Source organism: Danio rerio, chromosome 3 (genome assembly GCF_049306965.1).
Source record: "Danio rerio strain Tuebingen ecotype United States chromosome 3, GRCz12tu, whole genome shotgun sequence".
NCBI classification, from domain to species: domain Eukaryota; kingdom Metazoa; phylum Chordata; class Actinopteri; order Cypriniformes; family Danionidae; genus Danio; species Danio rerio.
The window spans coordinates 7,851,914-7,871,407 of NC_133178.1; the positions used below are offsets into that span (position 1 = coordinate 7,851,914).

Genomic DNA, 19,494 nt, shown 5'->3' on the forward strand with positions numbered 1-19,494 from the left:
AAATACACTATTACATATTGTCTTATTAAAATATTTTATTTAATTATTTTTTCAAATTATTTCATTAAATTTTTTAAATACATTATTACATTAAATAATTACATTATTATTTTATTAAAATATTTTATTTTATTATTATTTTAAATTATTTCGTTTTATTTTTTATACATTATTACATTACATTATTACATTATTATCTTATTAAAATATTTTATTTTATTATTATTTCATTTATTTTTTAAATACATTATTACATTACATAATTATTATCTTATTAAAATATTTTATTTTATTTCAAGTAAATGCATCAATGTTAACCAGTATATATAAGAGATAAGACAACTGCAATAAGACAATTGCATAAAAAGTATTGTGGTCGGACTGATTATAAAATCCATTAATTTTATTAGTACTATAACATGCAAAAAATACGCTTACATTAACCAAACTGAATCTATCTTCAATTCACACACATAAACCTCACATTTAGGCCTAAATATAGTTTGATTACTGTGATCTGCATTATTATGTGATGTAATAAAAAGGCTCCACACGGGCCACTGTGAGCATCAGCATTGGTTGCCTTGGTTACGGGGGCCCTTAAGCCAGGTGAGAGCATGTCATGGTAAATTAGGAGACCCTCTTTGAAGTTTCTTTCATGAGAAGAAACAAAGGCAGAGGAAACAAAAAAAGCTCAAACCATTCGTTGTGTTTGATATTTTATTATCTGAATATAAAGAATAAATAACAGTTCATCTTAATTTACAGGATAAATCGTCTCCGGCCGTCACAGCATGTGAGACTTTAAAAAAAAATTAAAAATCCACAATAAATTTTGAGGTCGTCGAATCTGTGTGGGAAAAAAAACCTTATAGACATCTCAGACAGCTCCATTCTCTGCAATATAAATACAACCCAATATTTTCCACAATTACAGTAGACTCTGGATATTACTACACATAATACTGGCTAGATCATTACATGATGGCACGACATATACAGACAATACATTCCTACACATGATAGTGCATACACAAACGAAAGGGAACACTTGCATGACAGATATTAATATAAAACACAACGCTGAGTCATCAGTTATCAAATCTGAATGTGTGAGCTATTGATCTGCACAGCATTGTGTTTAGATGAACATTGCCTTATTATTTACTCTCCCTCATGTGGTCTTATGTTGAACACCAAAAGAAGATATTTTGAAGAATGCTGCTGGCACTTCGATAAAAAAAAAATAGTATGGAAGTCAATAGGAGCCGATCACCAGCATTCTTCGAATTATCTTCTTTTGGGTTTAACAGATAAAACTCCAACGGGTTTTTAGCAAGTAAACAATGACAGAATTTAAATATGTCTGAAAATAATGTTTAAATGATCTAAAATTAATATAAAGTGTTTCCAAAACACAAAATAAAAGCTTTTCTTAACAAATCCAGAGATTTGTATAAATAATGTTCTCTTTTTTTATAAAGTTCTTCCAGAAATGTGAATTTTAAATATGAGATATATTTTGTACAGTCGTGTCTCCATAATTTAAGTCCAGCAACATGCATTAATGTGCTTCACATCAGAGTCCAGAACCATATCAGGAGCTCTATTATGGGTTTTCTGAATGAGCGGCCAGTTCACCCATTTACTTCCATTGTAAAAAATAAATACTATGGAAGTGAATGGGTGCCAGCTATCAACATTTCTCAAATTATCTTCTTTTGTGCTCAACAGAAGAAACTCAAACCTGTTTAAAACAACAAAATTAAAATCTTTAATCTCTTTAAATGACTTAAAGTTAATATAAAGTGTTTCCAAAACACAAAATAAAAGTGTTCATAACTTAAATCCAGAGATTTGTTTTATAAAAGATGTTCATGTCTGAATTCTCTTCTTTAGAAAGTTCTTCCAGCAATGTGGATTTTACAAATATGAGATACATTTTGTACAGTCATGTCTCCATAATTTAAGTCCAGCGATATGCATTAATACGCTTCACATCAGAGTCCAGAAACGCATCAGGAGTTCAATATTATAATGTTTTTTATTTCTGCTGGTCAGTTCGCGCATGAGCATTTGCACTCTGTGATGATGGGATACTGCACCGGTATCCACGCGCACTTGAGTGCGCCTCTCCTCGCCACGCATCTCCAGCGCAGCAGCGTGATGTGTGTTGATTTGGCCGGTTTGCACACCATGCCCTCCGGCACCGAGCATGAGCGCTTGGTGTAGCAGCTCCCCGCGCGCACGAACCGCGGCCAAAAGCGCGAGCCCAGGTCATTCCAGGCGTACAGCACCGGGCAGAACGAGTAGGACCACAGCCACATCTGCAGCCGCCGCTTCAGCTTCTTGCTGGCTTTGCGCTTTTTGCCCCACGGCGCGTCAAAGTCCAGGTTCTTGATGTCTTTGGGCATCATCCCGGCGAGGTTCAGCTGGAGCTCCTGCTCGTCCAGGTCCTCGTTCCCCGCGTAGCGGTCCTGAGGAGGACCGACCGACAGAAAGCGGCTGTCAAAGTCCCCGAGCGCGCTCCTCAGCTCGGTCTCGTTTAGATCCTTCTCCCGCGGATCGTAGAGCGGGTCCGGGTCCTCCTTCAGCTCCAGCAGGGGTAAAGTGTCACTCGGGATGGGTCTGAGCAGGTAATAGTGCTGGCACTGTGCGAAGGAGAGCAGCAGCAAGTACGCGGACAGCAAACACCGCGGGAAATCCATCCTTTTGAAATCTTCATCCAAAAGCGAGATCGGAGATTAAACGCGGGATTTATCCGTGCGTAATTCCGTGCATATCTGATGTCGAGGTGTGGTAAATGCGTGGGAATCGTGAGAAAGCATCACGATTGAAGGAGCCCCGCGTCTGAGTGTTTTTTGGGAATGCCTGACTCTCACGCGCGCGCCTCTGATTTATACACGCGCGCCCCTGTGATGCAATACACTTCTCTCGCTTTTTCTTTTTTCTCAATGTGAGTTTGTTTGCAGGAGATTCCCCGACACTTCCTTTCAGACTCAGATGAGCAGGAGGAGGAGGCGTGGCTGCAGGCGCTCGGCGTTTGACGCCCCCTGTCGGACAGTTTTCTAACTGATGTCCAGAGGCGATGTTTTTTTGTGGTGTCTTTAAATTTTCACAACTTAAATCCAGAGATGTGTGTTTAATAAAAGTTTATGAAAAAAAGTGTCAGAAATCACTTTTTTATTAAAATCTTGAGAAATGTGAGTTTAAAAAAAAAATTGACACCAACTTTAGGTTTGTATAGCACCTTCCCAAATAGGGTTACATTACCCAATGCACTGGGTTAAATCATTTATCCCAATGCATTGGGTCATTTTGATTAAATGTTATTTTCTCCATTCTGGGATTACTATTACTATTCCTACTATGAATTCCTAATTATGGCATTAAATAAATGAATGTCTCCGCTGGGTCCTAAAGGTTAGAATCCGGGAGCGCAGAGATGAACACGGGAGGTGGAGAAAGGGATTTAGTATTGATCGGCTTTAAAGCTCTCAGTATCAATAATTAAAAACACGACATGGAGAGGTCATTTAATAAAAGATATAACAATATCATTGTATTAAAGCCTTAATAAACTTTAGAAAGCAAAAACAACATTATAAATGCATATTATTACAGCTGTTCTGTGTCAGTCAAATCAGTTGACTGTTGAAACCCAAAACTGTAACCCAACTGGTTGAGTTGTTATATAAATAACCTAATAAAGGTTAAAAATAACCCAACAAAGCACCAACCAATTTGTTTAACTCAACAATTGGGTTAAACAAATAACTCAAGGTTTTTTAGAGTGTACAGTCATGTCTCCGTAAGTCCAGTGATATGCATTAATAAGCAATGGGTGCCAATGGGAGTCAATGGGTGCCAGCTACATTGTAAAAGACGCAGGGTTTATGCTGGAAACACATTTTTGGGTTAATTGTGCAGGGTCAAAACTGCTAAGTTGTCTCGGGTATAGGGCTGTGCAATTAATCGGAAAACCGATTTCGATTTAAATTTTGGCTTCTAACAATTATGAAAAACCATTAATCGGTATAAGCGATTATTGCATCATATACTGGCCCCTTCTGTTGCTCTTAAAAGCGCAAAAGACCGCATGATTCTGAGTGTGTGTGCGGCACACACACACAGTCAGAAGCATGTGGTTAGCATTCCGTCTTATTCGCACACTGAGCTGTGCCGAGCGCACACACCTTAAGTCATCTTAATGTGAGCGTTTAATGGTCAAATAGGTGTCAAAACGTGGAGTTTAGTAATTATTCATATTAACCCTCATTTGAGTAATAAACAAAGAGTTGAAAATCAAAAGACACGTGAAAGAGAAACCATTAAAGTGACCGTGCGCAATATCCCTGATGCCACCTGTTTTTATGATTATTAATCAAACAAAAGGAGAAGCTAAACTGTTTGGCTTAAAAGTGTTTTTCTTACAGTGAAGATGCTTAAAGCTCAGTTTATTTCATATTTTTATACTATTGTATTTATTTCGCATTCCTTTGCAGGGTGGAAAAGAAATATATATATAAATATATATATATAGTTGCAGATGCAGACAATCAAAAAATATATAAGGGGGCTAATATTATTGACCTTAAAATGGGTTTCAAAATATTTAAACCTGCTTTTATTCTAGCCAAAATAAAACAAATAAGCCTTTCTCCAGAAGAAAAAAAATATTAAAGGAAATACTGTTAAAATTAAAAAAAAAAAAAAATCTCAGGAGCGTTAATATTTTGACTTAAAAATAATAATCGTTTTGAATAATCGTGATTACAATTATGACCAAAATTATCGTGATTATGATTTTTCCCAAAATCGAGCAGCCCTACTCGGGTACTGGTTGCCCAAGCTTAGTCAACCCAACTGAAAGGACAGTAAAGGCTTCTCTCACCTTTGAACATCTGGGTTTGGTTATTTTGACCCAACTTCTTTATTAATTGTTCATTTTTCTATCTGGATTCATCACAATTTCAGATGGAGCTTGCGGCAAGCATTACAAGGTAAATAAAATGACATATACAGTGGTCTCTCACTATAAGGTTCACCTTTTGGGCCACACAGTTTAGCAGATTTTATTTACTGCAGTTTGACTTGGTTTTGTTTTTTGTTTTGCTTTGTTTTTTACAGTGCATTGAGTTCTGCGTCCTGATTGGCTGTAGACCACTGTCAATCAATCTATTCCATGTCTCCTAATCAGTACACAATGCATTCAGCTTGCTAAATTAACATAAATCTTTATTCGCTAGCAATGTAACTTTCAACAAGGATGCAAAAAGGGTTGTAACGCCCCATTCACATGGGGCGTCAGCGTCAACGCTTCCTATTCACATTGAATGGGTGATGTCAGGTGTTGCCGAACTGCATTGTGGATCCGTCGGCACCGCTTCAGAGACGTTGCTCGCTGCAGAAGTTGGGACTAGCTTAACTTATCAAGCGCCGATGGAAGTGTCAACCAATCAGATCGCTGTATGCAAATACACCAGCTAGACAGTGGCCTATTGCTGACTGAATTTCATTGGCTGACGCTGTTATGACGATCGCTTCAGCCCCAACTTCAGACACACCTTCAGTCAAGCGTTGACGCTGAAGCCCCATGTAAATGGTGCGTATCTGTCCTCAGCAAGACCATTGTAAAGGAGACTATCGTTATTTGCATTTTCCAAACCGTCACAACGTTTTCTGGTATAGGGGTGTGTTAATATGTTCTACAATGCTGCACTGAACTCAACAACAAGTTCAATGTATCCAGTTTAATTTGCAACCGTGTTTCCTTCAATCAATCTGTCCATCATTCCTCCCATCCTCATGATATGAGTTCAGACATCTGAACATCTCTGAATAAACCCAGTATACAGTAGATGAGCCCACATTATCTCTGTCTGCTTGGCACTTGGAGAAGCACAAACACACAAGTGTGCTGCTGAGGCTGTGGGGAATAAAGCCATAAAACACTCCGTCTAGAGTCATCCAAAATGAACATCTCCCACCAAGCCGGCGCGGCGGAATGCAGCTCGAGACTGACAAACACAGAGGAGCTGCATGGAAGAAGTGAGCTGTGCATAAAGCAGACGCGCAGAGAAATACATCTCTGTTTCTGTGTGAATGAGCTAATTCACACTTCTGCTGGAGAGACGGAGAGAGCGAGAGAGAGACACAGAGAGAGAGAGAGAGAGAGAGAGCTGAATCAGACAGCAGAAGCAGACACTATTGTCAGCACTCACAAAACACTGAACACACCTGTGCACTGCACCCTGCTTCATTAGAAAACACTTAATAATAACTATTCAGACTCACAAGACCTGTAATTAATTTATTACAATCAACAACTCAATCAATAATTCATAACAATAATAAAAATGAACAATTAATCCATCCGTCTATCCATCCATCTGTCTGTCCACCTATATCCATCCTTCTGTCTATCGATATTTCTATCCGTCTGTTCATTTATCCATCCATCCATTCATTCATCCATCCATGCAACTGTCTGTCAATCCAGCTATCCTTCTGTCTATTGATATCCAACCGTCCTTCTGTCCATCTATATATTTCCATGGGTCTGTTCATCCATCTATCCATCTATCTGTCTGTCTGTCTGTCTGTCTGTCTGTCCGTCCGTCCGTCCGTCCGTCCGTCCGTCCGTCCGTCCGTCCGTCCGTCCGTCCGTCCGTCTGTCTGTCAATCCTGCTAACTATCTGTTTGTCCATTCATCCTTCTCTTCATCTTTTCTATTTATCCATCCATCCATCTAGCTGGTTTATCCATCCATCAATAAATTCAACTGTCTGCCCATCCATCCATCCATCCATCCATCCATCCATCTATATACATCCAGTCGTCTGTCAATCTATATATCCATCCCATGTATCTTTTCAATCCATCCATCCATCCATCCATCATCAATATTAATTTATCCATATTTTCTATCTATCCATCCATCTCCTTCCATCTATCCATAATTTCTATCAATCCATCCATATTTTCTATTCATTCATCCTTCCATCTGTTCATCTATTTATCCATCCATCCATTTCTCTATATATCTATCTAAGCCATCAATCCATATATCCATATTTCTATTTATCTATCTATATTCCAACTTTCCATTTTTCCATCCATCCATCTATCTATCTGTTTATTTATCTATCCATCCATCTGTCCATCTAAATATCCATCCATCCATCCATCCATCCATCCATCAATCCATATTTTCTATCCATCCATTTATCCATCAATCCACCTTTCTATCCATCTGTTCATCTATTTATCATCCATCCATTTCTCTATATGTCAACCTTTTCAAGCCATCAATCAATCCATCCATATTTCTATTTATCGATCGATATTCCAACTTTCCATTTTTCCATCCATCCATCTATCCATCCATTCGTTTATATACCTATTAATCCATCTGTCCATCTATATATCCATCCATACATCTTTCCTACTCCATCCATCCATCCATCTTTCTATCCGTCTGTTACTCTATTTATCCATCCATCCATCCATTTCTCTATCTATCATCTATCCATCTTTTCGAGCCATAAATCCATCCATTCATATTTCTATTTATCTATCTATATTTCATCCATCCATCCATCCATCTATCCAATTATCTATCCATCAGGTCAAAATATACATCCATCTGGTCAATCCATCCATTCATCTATCCAGTATATCTATCTATCCATCCATCAATTTGTATGATCTATCCATCCATCTGTCTGGTCTATCCATCCATCCCTCCATTCCACACAGGACTCACTCACCTGCTCGAAAAACCCAAAAAGAGTTTGTGGAGTGTGGAAAGATCAGCATTTGTCTTTGGTTAACCTCACTGTCTGTCACATAAACTGACTTGATTCTCTCCAGGAGTTTAATCACAGTCAAAATACATAAATGCTGATGCATCCACCCGTCATATTCAGAGATATCGGAGTGTTTTCATTTCAACTCCTGCTAATGCTTTTGTCATCCACTGCTGCTCTCGGCTCATGGTGGGTTTTGTCATGTCATGAAACACACCAGAACCCTTCAGTTACAGAAACTTTATACACAGCTACTAGAACACACACACACACACACACACACACACACACACACACACACACACACACACACACACACACACACACACACACACACACACACACACACACACACACACACACACACACACTTATAGAGAACAAAAGGAGGAAAGAAATCTTCAGAAAATCTTACACAATGGAATTAAACACTGAATGCATCTAAAACACACACAATTAGAGCATAGAGTGTAAGAATAACAGTTTCAAATGAAGAAAACTACAAAAGTTAAAGTTAAAACTAATATAAATAATTATAATAAAGTTTGTGTGGGCCAAAATTCTAATTTAAATAAATAAATCATATTAATATTTAGAAAAAAAAAAAACTTCTAGCAATCCTATAGAACTACAATTTTTGTTACATAACCGTAATAATAACTGTAAATTGACTTTCCCAGAATTCCCTGCATGGCACATCACTTTTTATGCACTTGGTTGACATTAATATGGATCTTTTTAGTTGTTTTCCCATCAGTTATGTACATTAGAGATTTATGTTACATCTAATGTTGATAAACAATGTTTATTTCATGACTTTAATTTTATGCATGTTACCATACTGGTGTTTAGTAGCTGTGTGAATGACACTGAGCACCTTCTATATGCTGATACTCTTTTCTGCTTGTGGGAAAAGTTGATTGTGATGAGCATTGGCTCATTTGGTAACTTCATCACCACCTTCTTCATGTGGGTGTGCTAACGTGTCTAACTGTGAAACAAAAGATGTGTAAATGTTGATCATTCAAAATACAGACATATTACCTCTATAAATTAATAAAATACGGTAATTTACCGTAAAAATGAAAAATTACTTTTAAGGTTTGTTCTGTGTTTTTAACGGTAAAGTACTGGCAACCACAGCTGCCATTTTTTACCATAAATTTTACGGAATTATTTTTTACAGTATATATATATATATATATATATATATATATATATATATATATATATATATATATATATATATATATATATATATATATATATATATATAATACATTTCTAGAAGACTGATCTTGTGTAAAAAATAAAAATAAAAAACAATTTCCACCAATGCCGTCGAATAATTGTTTAAAATAAACAAAAAAATCATATTCTATAGAATAAACTTTTTTCACTGATGAAATTAAAGAAAGCAAAAACAGCTTTTAAAATATGTATCTCTTTGTATTAATAACATTTGAATGGCCTCAGATTCCCAAATAAATATTAAAATGTTTAGTTAAAGTAGGAACTGCTTTTCCATAGTATAAATCCAATTTGAATCGCCAAACAATGCTGAACAACATGTATTTTATCAATTATATTTCAATATTTAAGAAAATACCAATCCCAGCAATTCTAAAAAAATGACACTTGTAAATATAACAAACACACTTTACATTACACTTATGAAACTTACACTAATACAGTAACAAAAGTGAGTACACCCCTCCTACTTCTGCAAATATTTATTTATAACTTTTCATAGGACAACACTGCAGAAATGACTCTTTGACACAATGAAAAGTAGTCAGTGTAAAGTGTGTATAGCAGTGTAAATGTATTGTCCTCTCAAAATAACTACAAATACAGCCAATAATAACTGAACCATTGGCAACAAAAGTGAGAACACCCCTAAGTGAAAATGTCAAAATTGAGTACAATTAGTCATTTTTCTTCCCCTGTTTCATGTAATTCATAAGTGTTACACTGTCTCGGGTATTCACAGATAGCAGGTGAGTTAAATTTAGTATAAAAGCTCTTCCACTCTCTCAACCAGGCCACTGAAAGTTCAACATGGCACCTCATGGCAAACAAATCACATTAAGCCAATTATATATAAAAAAAAGAAAACTAACAGAAAAGCGCAGACGAGTGGGATAATGGCATCTGCTGGTTCAGAAGCATGATTATAAGCAGAAGCATAGGAAATAAATGACATCAGTACATAATAACCTGTTATGACTATTAGTAGGGGTGTGACGATTTATCGTTGTACGATTTATTGCGATGCAAAAATGTCTCAATATGCAGCGTGGCGTTATGACGATTTGATTACGATATGACGTCCGTTTTCTCTTATTAGTTGAGCTGTTTGCACGTGAGCTACATTCCACCTGCTGTCGCACGTGAGTTCAGATTGCAGCAGCAGTAATGTTAGCAGACCAAGATGAGTGGAGCTGAAATGGAGGATGGCCCATCCTCTCAAAATCAGACGTCTGGCAACATTTCGGTTGAACAGTCATTGCTTTAGACTCGTCCGCTTTTTGACACGCATACTGGGTCAAACATCCTAAGTTTTAAAGTCTTCACAGTGAATAACATACTTTGCACAGCGACAGGGATACCTCCTAATGGTGTTGAAAGAGTCACATACTGTATTTATAAGGTACAATTCACCCTAAAATATCATTCTGTCTTCATATAATGTTCCCGCCGCAAAATCACACATGACGTGAGCTGACCGTGAGCTGTTACTACAGAGGGCGGACTTTGATAGACGCGCGCGTATGGCAAGCCGTTTTAGCATTTAAACCTTTGTTCTGACTATCCATAAATATATTTAGAGATATCTCTAATTATATTTTGACAAGTCATAATTATAATTCGACTAGTCAGAAAGAAAATTAGAGATATCTGCAATTACAATTCTATCGAAATCAGTACGAAATCAGATTCTAGATATCTGCAAATATATTATGACTAGTCATATTCCTCCATTGACTTCCATTGAAAAATATTTGCAGATATCTCTAAATGAGTTTTGACTAGTCACAATTGTAATTAGAGATATCTCTAAATGAATTTAATTAAATAAGAATTAAATACCTGGAAATGTGGATTTTTTTTTTTTTTTTTGCACACACAAAAAACGCAAGTGACCAAGCAAAGCCTTAAGCTCTTACTGTTAAATTCAATTGAATAGAAAGCTTTTTTTTTTTGAACCTTTACTTAAATTGTTTCTTAAATTTGTCTCTGTCATTTCAATAATATTTTTAAGAAGTTTTTAAATTGTTTTATTTTCCAGAGACAGGCCTGTTTAATTTATTTTCTTAAAGAAGGTTCAGTTTAACAAGTTGAAACAAAAGAAATACATAAAAAATAGTTTACTTGGTAAAATTTGCATTTCAGTTTAATTTTCAATTTTTATTCCAATTATCGTGATACACATCAAATCGTGAACATTATATCGTGATACACATCATATCGTGAGCTGAGTGTATCGTTACACCCCTAACTATTACTGAACCGATACCAAATTGTCCGAATTGTTTATATATATATTAAGCGTGTAACGATACGCGTATTCGCATTGAACATAATAACCGTTCGGTACAAGACTTTCAGTTCGGTACGCATTACAAACCGAACAATTTGATTCAGACTACCATCTAAAAAGATAAAAGAGAATAAGTACAAAATATAATGTTTCAAGTGCAACAATGCTCAACATGGCATCCCAAATGACGTGGCAGACAACATGCTACCTTCCTGCTGTCATGTTAAACAGTAGACCATCGCTTTTAAACTCAGAATATCACTTTATTATGCACTCGTTAGCAATCTTTCTGACTTCTGTGTCAACCTGCTCGTGCTGGCTCCGCCCCCGTTGCCCCAGCAACCCTGGCCCCGACACAGAACAGCCAATCTCAATAACCTGTTCACATATCACCACAGGCACACACCCGTCCATGTCCAAACACTACTCTAGTCAGGCAGGCGCTACACTAGCTCGCAAAATGGTAACGTTAATGTAGGCAAATGCATAGAGACTCCTGGATGCACGCAAACGAATGATAATCTTCCGGAAATCGCGCGTCAAAAATAGATTGAAACTCCATATAAAACTAAGTTGTTCTTTTATTTTTATTTGTTAAACTACTACAATATTAGATTTATTTTTTTATAGGAAGCTTTTTGGTTTTAAGTATAAAGAAGGATTAGTTTTATTTGCTGCAAAGCAGAAACCCCAGAAGTATAGCTTTATTTCGGTTTAAAGTAAAATAAAAAAAAAACAAGATCATACTTTTATGATGTTAGTTTTAATTCATTAAAAAAAATTAAATCAGAGAAATCCTCTGGCTTTTTTTTCTTTTTCTTTATCGAAAGCATACCAAACCATGACACCTCTGTGTCGTATCAAACCGAACCCTGATTTTTGTGAACGGTTACACCCCTAATATATATATATATATATATATATATATATATATATATATATATATATATATATATATATATATATATATATATACACACAATTTATTTATTTATTTTTTATATTTCCTATGCTATAGAATAATGATTTTGTGCAATACTATTGAATAAAATAAAATCCACAGTTGGAAGATCACATCTGTCTGTGGCTTCATTGTCTGTTTTTGTTCCCACAATCCTCTATGCTTGTTAAGGACACAAACACACACGTGCAAAACTTGCCGCTATGATGCTAGAGCATTGCTATGTTTCTCAGCTTGTCAAAGATCGTCTCCACTTCAGACACAGCTGCTCAATCTGTGGTCCAGCAGGTGAAAATTCTGAAATGTGATCTTCAGGGACCAGTCTAGCCAACACTAACTCTCGTAAGGGCAACAGCAATATTGATGCTTTTAATTAGGCGTACTCCACTAATTAGAGGTCTGTGGCTTGTTCACACCATTTATCTCCTCAATCCCAGTTTCCACAATCAGGACTAATTAAGGCCACATTTCTGAACACATTTGTATTTAAAGTGGTTATTATGTTTAAACTGTGGGTTTAAGCTCATTTAGCCATTTTATAATGCTTCGGTTAATTTGTTAAAATGCTGGTTAACCTACAATGTTTTTATTGGTATTTTTTTAATTGTTCTCATTTAGCATCATAAACAAGCCTGCGAAAATGTAGCTGTCAGCTGTGCAAGCGGCAGCTATTTGTTACATCTAACACAGCTCATGAAATGACTTATTGCTATTAGGATGACATGCAAATGATAAGTTATATATCAATATAAATGTGGGGGGGGGGGGAGGGGGGGGCGATGGATCGTAAAGTTTGTCGGCCATCGGCGTTGGACGATGGCATTGTCTATCGGCACAACCCTAGAACACACTAACAAATGATCACACAAACAAACACACTAGCGAACATACAAATGAACACACTTGCGAACAAACACACCTACGAAAAAAGTCACTTATGAACAAACACACTTACGTTTTCCCCAGGTTTCCCGGTTTCCTGCCACCATCCAAAAACATGCAACTTAAGTTAATTGACTAATCCAAATCGGCACCATAGGCATGCTCCGAGTAAATAGTTGTCTCTTAAGAGCAATCACTATCTGTTAATTAGTTACTACAGCAGAGGAGTTCTTGAGATCTACCTGAGCTCAAACTCCCCTCTCGCCTTGCAACGGGAGGGAGCCTTGGGCTCGAGGATCTTATGAGCTCAGGGCTCTCTCCCAGGACAGCATGCCAAAGTAGCTTATAATTAATCATCAGCTAAGCGTCAACTCTTGAAATGATGTAAAAGTAGTCAAAACTAATATAAAATAACAGTGTTGCTTCTTTTTCCTGTAACAACAGCATGGCAGATAACAGTGAATTTAATTAATATTATCATTATTATTATTACCACTACTACTATTTATTATGGAATAATTTATTTTCTTATTAATTTTTATTTTGTTCCAATAACCAAATCTTCTTAAATCTCTTTATTAATTGTTTGACACAAAATAAGATGAAATTTTTTTTTTTTTAGAAATTAATAATTAATAATATAACTAATTTCTTGTGGAAAACCTAATGCGGCCCAGCCTCACCCAGACTCCAGCAACCCCCAGTTAAATTGAGTTTGAGACCCCTGCTTTAAATAGTCCATGCAATTTTAAGCTTTCAAAAAATGTTTGCTTGTGGTACACATTGTGTTAAGCTATATTTTTTTTTCGATTGTCTATAGAACAAATCATTATACAATCATTTGCCTAATTAGTCTAACTTGCCTAATTAACCCAGTTAAGCCTTTAAATGTCACTAACTCGTATCCTGAAAAATATCTACTCAAATGTTCTGTGCTGTCATCACTAGGGGTGTCAAAATGAATCGTTTCTTCGGTGCACTGCGATGCAGACGCAGACAATTCGGTATCGGTTCAGTAATAATCCTAACCGGTTATTACTGACGTCATTTATCTCATATGCGCTCTGTCGCGAGGAAGGCGATCGCGAGTATTTACAACGCTCTAACTACTTAAAACTCATGAACTGTGCACAATTTCACTGTGTGTGTTTGCTGGATCAGTCTTTCACTGACATATACAACAAAAGCCCTATTTCACTGAGATCGAGAGAATGAAAGTACTCCATCTCTCTCTCTCTCTCTCTCTCTCTCTCACTAACACACACACTGGCCCATTTGACCTGCTGGTGTGGCTTTTCTTCTCCTCTCGGCTGTTTTACAGCGTTACTTCTGGATAAAGAAATGAGCGCGTGTCTGCAGAGTTTTCTCCACCGTGTCTATCATACATCAGCTGTGAGATCGCCGCTGCCGCTCAGTGTCACTCATCTGTGAAGAGCGCAGCACGCAAGAGCCAATCGCAACCGTTTTTGTTGAGGGTGTGACCAATCAAAGAGGTGTAAGAGAACTAGACAAGGATCAGAAATTGAGCTGGATATTTATATTTGTTTATATTATTTGCTAAATGCTCGTTTTGTTTAAAGTTACAGTTTATATATCTGACTGTTTGTATTAAATGACAAAATTGTATTACAAATAATATATAAATATAAATATATCCAAACATTTTAATACAAGAACTGCTGCTGTGAAGAAAATATAAAACTGTGTATGAAAAGCACCGTCAATGCACCGTGATGCACCGAAATATCGAATTGAACCGAATCGATGGAATGATAACCGTAACCGAACCGTGAGACTAGTGTCGGTTTACAGCTCTAGTCATCATGGCAAAGATAAAAAAATCTTCTTTCCGTTAAACAGAAATCAAAGGAAAAATATACAGCGGGACTTATGATTCCAACTTTAAATGTACATCCATAACCTTGACATGTCCACATGTATCAGTAACATAGTTGTTATAAACAGATAAAGCCTGTGTAAAAGCGCATTACTATTAAACATTCAACTTAATTTATTAGGTTGGAGTGAATACCTCGGCCAAATTATCTAAAAAAGTACAATTTTAACTTTCTGAGCAAAATTCTATCTATGCAAAAACTCCACAGACAAGAACGAAGCCAGTGAAAACAGGCCCATCTGATCGCCACCTTAACCCGCTGGGGAATGTTTTGGGTTTTTCGCTATAAAATAAAACCATCCAAGGCATTTAAGAGGCCCGTCTTCTGCGGTTCCCATGAGGCTCTGAGACAGCAGCGTTCTCACACACTGATCCTCTCTCGGCCCATAAACTCTCATTTAAACGCACACTGTGTCAAAACAAGCTAATTAAGCAAATCGCACTTTAAATCTGCGCACGCTGTGGAGGAATTACACTGTTTAAAGACTGTTTCACAGGCCATTATTAGAAAGAGAAAACTGTGTGGAACAGCTAAGAGCCGCTTTCACATGTCTACAAATGAAACAGTAGCAAGAGCAAATCTGCAATGTTTTCATATTTTAGAGGCCCGCTCGGCTAGACTATTCAACAGCGTCTTTCGTTTAGAGCACTTAATTCCAATCATCTTACCCCACTCTGAAATATTGTACACAATCCCAGCTCCCAAAACCAGAATACCAAACAAAACACCACACGAAAAATTACCAGATATCTCTAGAAAAAAAGAAAGAAAACATTGTGCATTTCTGAGTGTGCCTCACACAGGTGAGTGGGCTTGACAAACCACCAGTAAAAACAATCCTTCATCTCTCTATATGGACTAGACTCTTACCACCTGTAAATATCTCTAGAAAAAAACATTAGACATTTATGAGTGTGTATCACACGTGAGTGAGCTTAATAACACACCTGTAGAAAGCATACTCAGCTACACTGTAAAAAGTGATTAGTTACTTAAAGTGAGAAAACCAATTGCCTTTAAAGCAACAAGTAGACTTTACAAAAATAAAGTACTGTAAGCAAACCCATTGTAACTTGGAACTGTTAAGTGGACTTTATTTGTATAATTATGCTAGCTGTACTCATTTTTTTTTTTTAATCAAGCTTAAATAGTCTGACACTGTAAAAGTGGATTTCCTTTTTACAGTGTCAGACTATTTTTGCACATCTGTTTTCAAATAATTACTGTAATAATTACAATATTATATATTTGGTGCTTCATTAATCCTAGGGTTGGGCAATGTTGACCAATTTGGCATCGTATGATGTCTAATGTGAAACATTGTGATGGACGATGCCATCGTCGTCGTAGGCGGGGGATGGGGGTGGTTGTTAAATATCAATTAATTCATAACAAATTAGTTAATTGTAGCCTACCGTTTTCAATACCTGACCCATATGGTCTTTGCTTTACCCATAACCAAACCATAAATAAATAAAGTTACAAACAAATGACCACCTGTCAATCAGTTTTTTTTCCGTTCTAATGGCTACTTGTATACACACACACACACACACACACACACACACATATATATATATATATATATATATATATATATATATATATATATATATATATATATATATATATATATATATATATATATATAAATTCAAGATAATTTTCTAATATATGAATGAAAAACAGAGTTTTATTCAACTGAAAATTAAAAAAATAAATAAATAAATCACAAAATGCAACAACTTAGGTGTTTTTTTACTGTAATGAATGGACTTTTATTTCTATTTCAATGAATTATATGCTGTAAAGGACATGCAAACACTCCCAAATATGTAGCTATAAACTCTACTGACTAACATCACATAAGAAATCAAACTCCTTTCCTCAAATTGAACTTAAAAAACTTGTCATGTCATTTTTGATATTTATTTTTTTATTTTTCAGCAGTTTCTTTCATTCAGCAACATTTCATTCATGCCCCCGTGACTCACTCTGAGGTACTGGAAGCGACAATGAAGTAAGGACTGATAGATTTAATACCGTTCGCTGAATGAAAAGAAAACCTGGACAGCATAAATGCATGTTCTGTGATGATGATGTGACTAGTCTCGAGGAGTGTGTGTGTGCACGCGCGCTTAGAGATGCGTGCGTCTGCGGTACTTTACTCACTTGATAAGTGCTGAGAATGTCAAACAGCCCTGTGTGTATGTCACATCCTGTCGCAAAATGCGGCTTAAAGTCCATTGTAATGGTTTAATTAGGGTATTTACATGCCTGTAGCTGCACTTCAATAATGCGACTGAAATAGAAATACTTCACATCTTGTTTCATATTGCAGGGCTCGAAATTGCGACCATTTTGGTCGCATATGCGCCCGAAAATTAATCTATGGGACCTCATAATATATATGGGCGCATTAGTGCGACTGCAGATAATGGTTGTAGTGCGACCTGTTTTGATTATTTCTAAAAACGTGCTGAATCGCTTTTTCTTGCCGCTATATTGGTTCATATTAGCTGTCAATCACTCAAGGTATTCCGCTGTCAGATGACAGAGAAGGAGCTTTTATGAAATGCAAATGCAAACGGCTGAAGAGTGAAAACTTAAAGCACGCAGGTTTGCAAACCCCACCTAAAGTTGAGGCGCAGATAAGAGCGATCATAACATGTGGTGAATATTGATCCGCCAGCTGAGATCAATCGAGTACGTACTTTTCGGAGAAGGCGCCCGAATCTCAATGCGTTGCATTCACTGCGTGTTCAGCGCAAATGTCCACTAAAAGTCAAATCTAATACTGTACATATCATCGCCAAAGAAGCTCCTTTACTAAGTTTACACTGAAACTGCGGCTCATAACAAACAGCGGTTTTCGCCGGTGGTCATCGCAAGAATCCTGTTCAACCTGCTCATGAATTGGGTCGACTGACTCGCCTGCGCTTTTCCACAAACACAGAAAAATGAAGATCAGCTCAGACTGAACAGTTAAATTGACACAAACTGAAACCAAAACTTTTAAAGAGTGATAGAAGTGAGACTTTACTTACTTTCTTCTGTCTATTCTTTCTTGAGGTGTATATTATTTTTTTATTTAGTTACTGATGACTGTTTTGCAGCATTCAGCCTCGAATTTAATTACTTATTATAATCTTTTGTTTGTTTTGTAGCAGAAATATTATTTATTAAATTGACATGCATATAAAAACAGCAGTACAAAATCAATATTTCTTACTGCAATGCTTCATTTTTGTTTTCAAACTATACATTTATTTTTCATAAAGTAGACTTTTTATAGCAGATAACTTGCATTCAAGGCAGCATGATGATGAGAAATGTAATTCATTGTTACTATTATTGTCATTTTCATCATCATTGATATTTTATAATTATTCGACATTAATTTTGGAATTATTGCACACAAATATCAATGTCATCTCAGCATGTAGTTGTTTCTGGTTTTTGCTAGTCCTAATTGATGTTGTTTTAAAATACAATAAATCCCTTAAAATACATTTTGCAGCGGTGCTCAATCATTTTTGGTGGGTGATCCTACATTTTTTCTGGTGCTCCTAAATTTTTTAAGTTGGGAGCACCGGTGCTACCAAGTAAAAAAGTTAATTTCGAGCCCTGTATTGTGTTTACAACGATTATGACTTACAGCATATCTAAAGTCCTATTCCATGTTTTTGAAGCATGGTTAAAGTGTGCGGCCACAGTTGTAGACTCTGTTTGACACGGCAGCCGCTGAACTCCGGTAAAACGTCACACCTGCCCAAGCGAACGAGTGACGCGCAACACAGAGGCAGCCTGGGTTGCCAGGTGTATGCAAAGCACTTGGTGTGCGGCTCAAATCCAATCCTGCCCACAATCTTCAGTGCTAACTTCACCCTCATGCCCCATCATAACATCACAACTCACGAGACGAGAAATCTCATTGCGATTTAATTTCCAGAGATCAGAATCTCAAGAGATCTTGTCACATCTCTAGTAAAAAAAAATTTAAAATTTTCGAAGGAGATGTGTGTAAAACGATTCAGAAGTATTCTTATACATATCAACCAAGAAAAGAGCAACTTTTCATTCTCCTTTGGTCTCAGTACGCGATAAAACTACAGAAAAGCTGAACATTAAACATAAAAATGATCAAAACTGTTCGTTTTTTTTAGCGAGATGCTAATGGTCTAATCCGATTCAGTTATTAAGGGGTCACGAAACACCAAAACACATTTTTTGAGCTGTTGACAGTCGTATATGTGTCCCACACAGCTAAAAACACTATTAGGACACCTATATTTCACTAAAAAGTGTAAATTGGTTGTTTTTGCGTTATTTCAAGTAAATTCGTACTTCCGATTTGAAACGAATTTTTGAAGCTGCGTCACGGTCATGACATAATAG

At 36.5% G+C, this 19,494-nt stretch overlaps 2 protein-coding genes across 3 annotated transcripts in view; both read right to left on the reverse strand.

Annotated features, from left to right (window-relative positions):
* LOC101883776 (uncharacterized) overlaps positions 1 to 19,494 on the reverse strand; it is a 191,970-nt gene that overhangs the window by 103,612 nt on the left and 68,864 nt on the right. The gene's annotated exons all lie outside the window — the stretch shown is intronic.
* nog1 (noggin 1) lies at positions 707 to 2,849 on the reverse strand. Its single transcript, NM_130983.2, is given in 1 exon segment — positions 707 to 2,849. A coding segment is annotated over 1 exon segment (651 nt). The 5' UTR covers positions 2,709 to 2,849; the 3' UTR covers positions 707 to 2,057.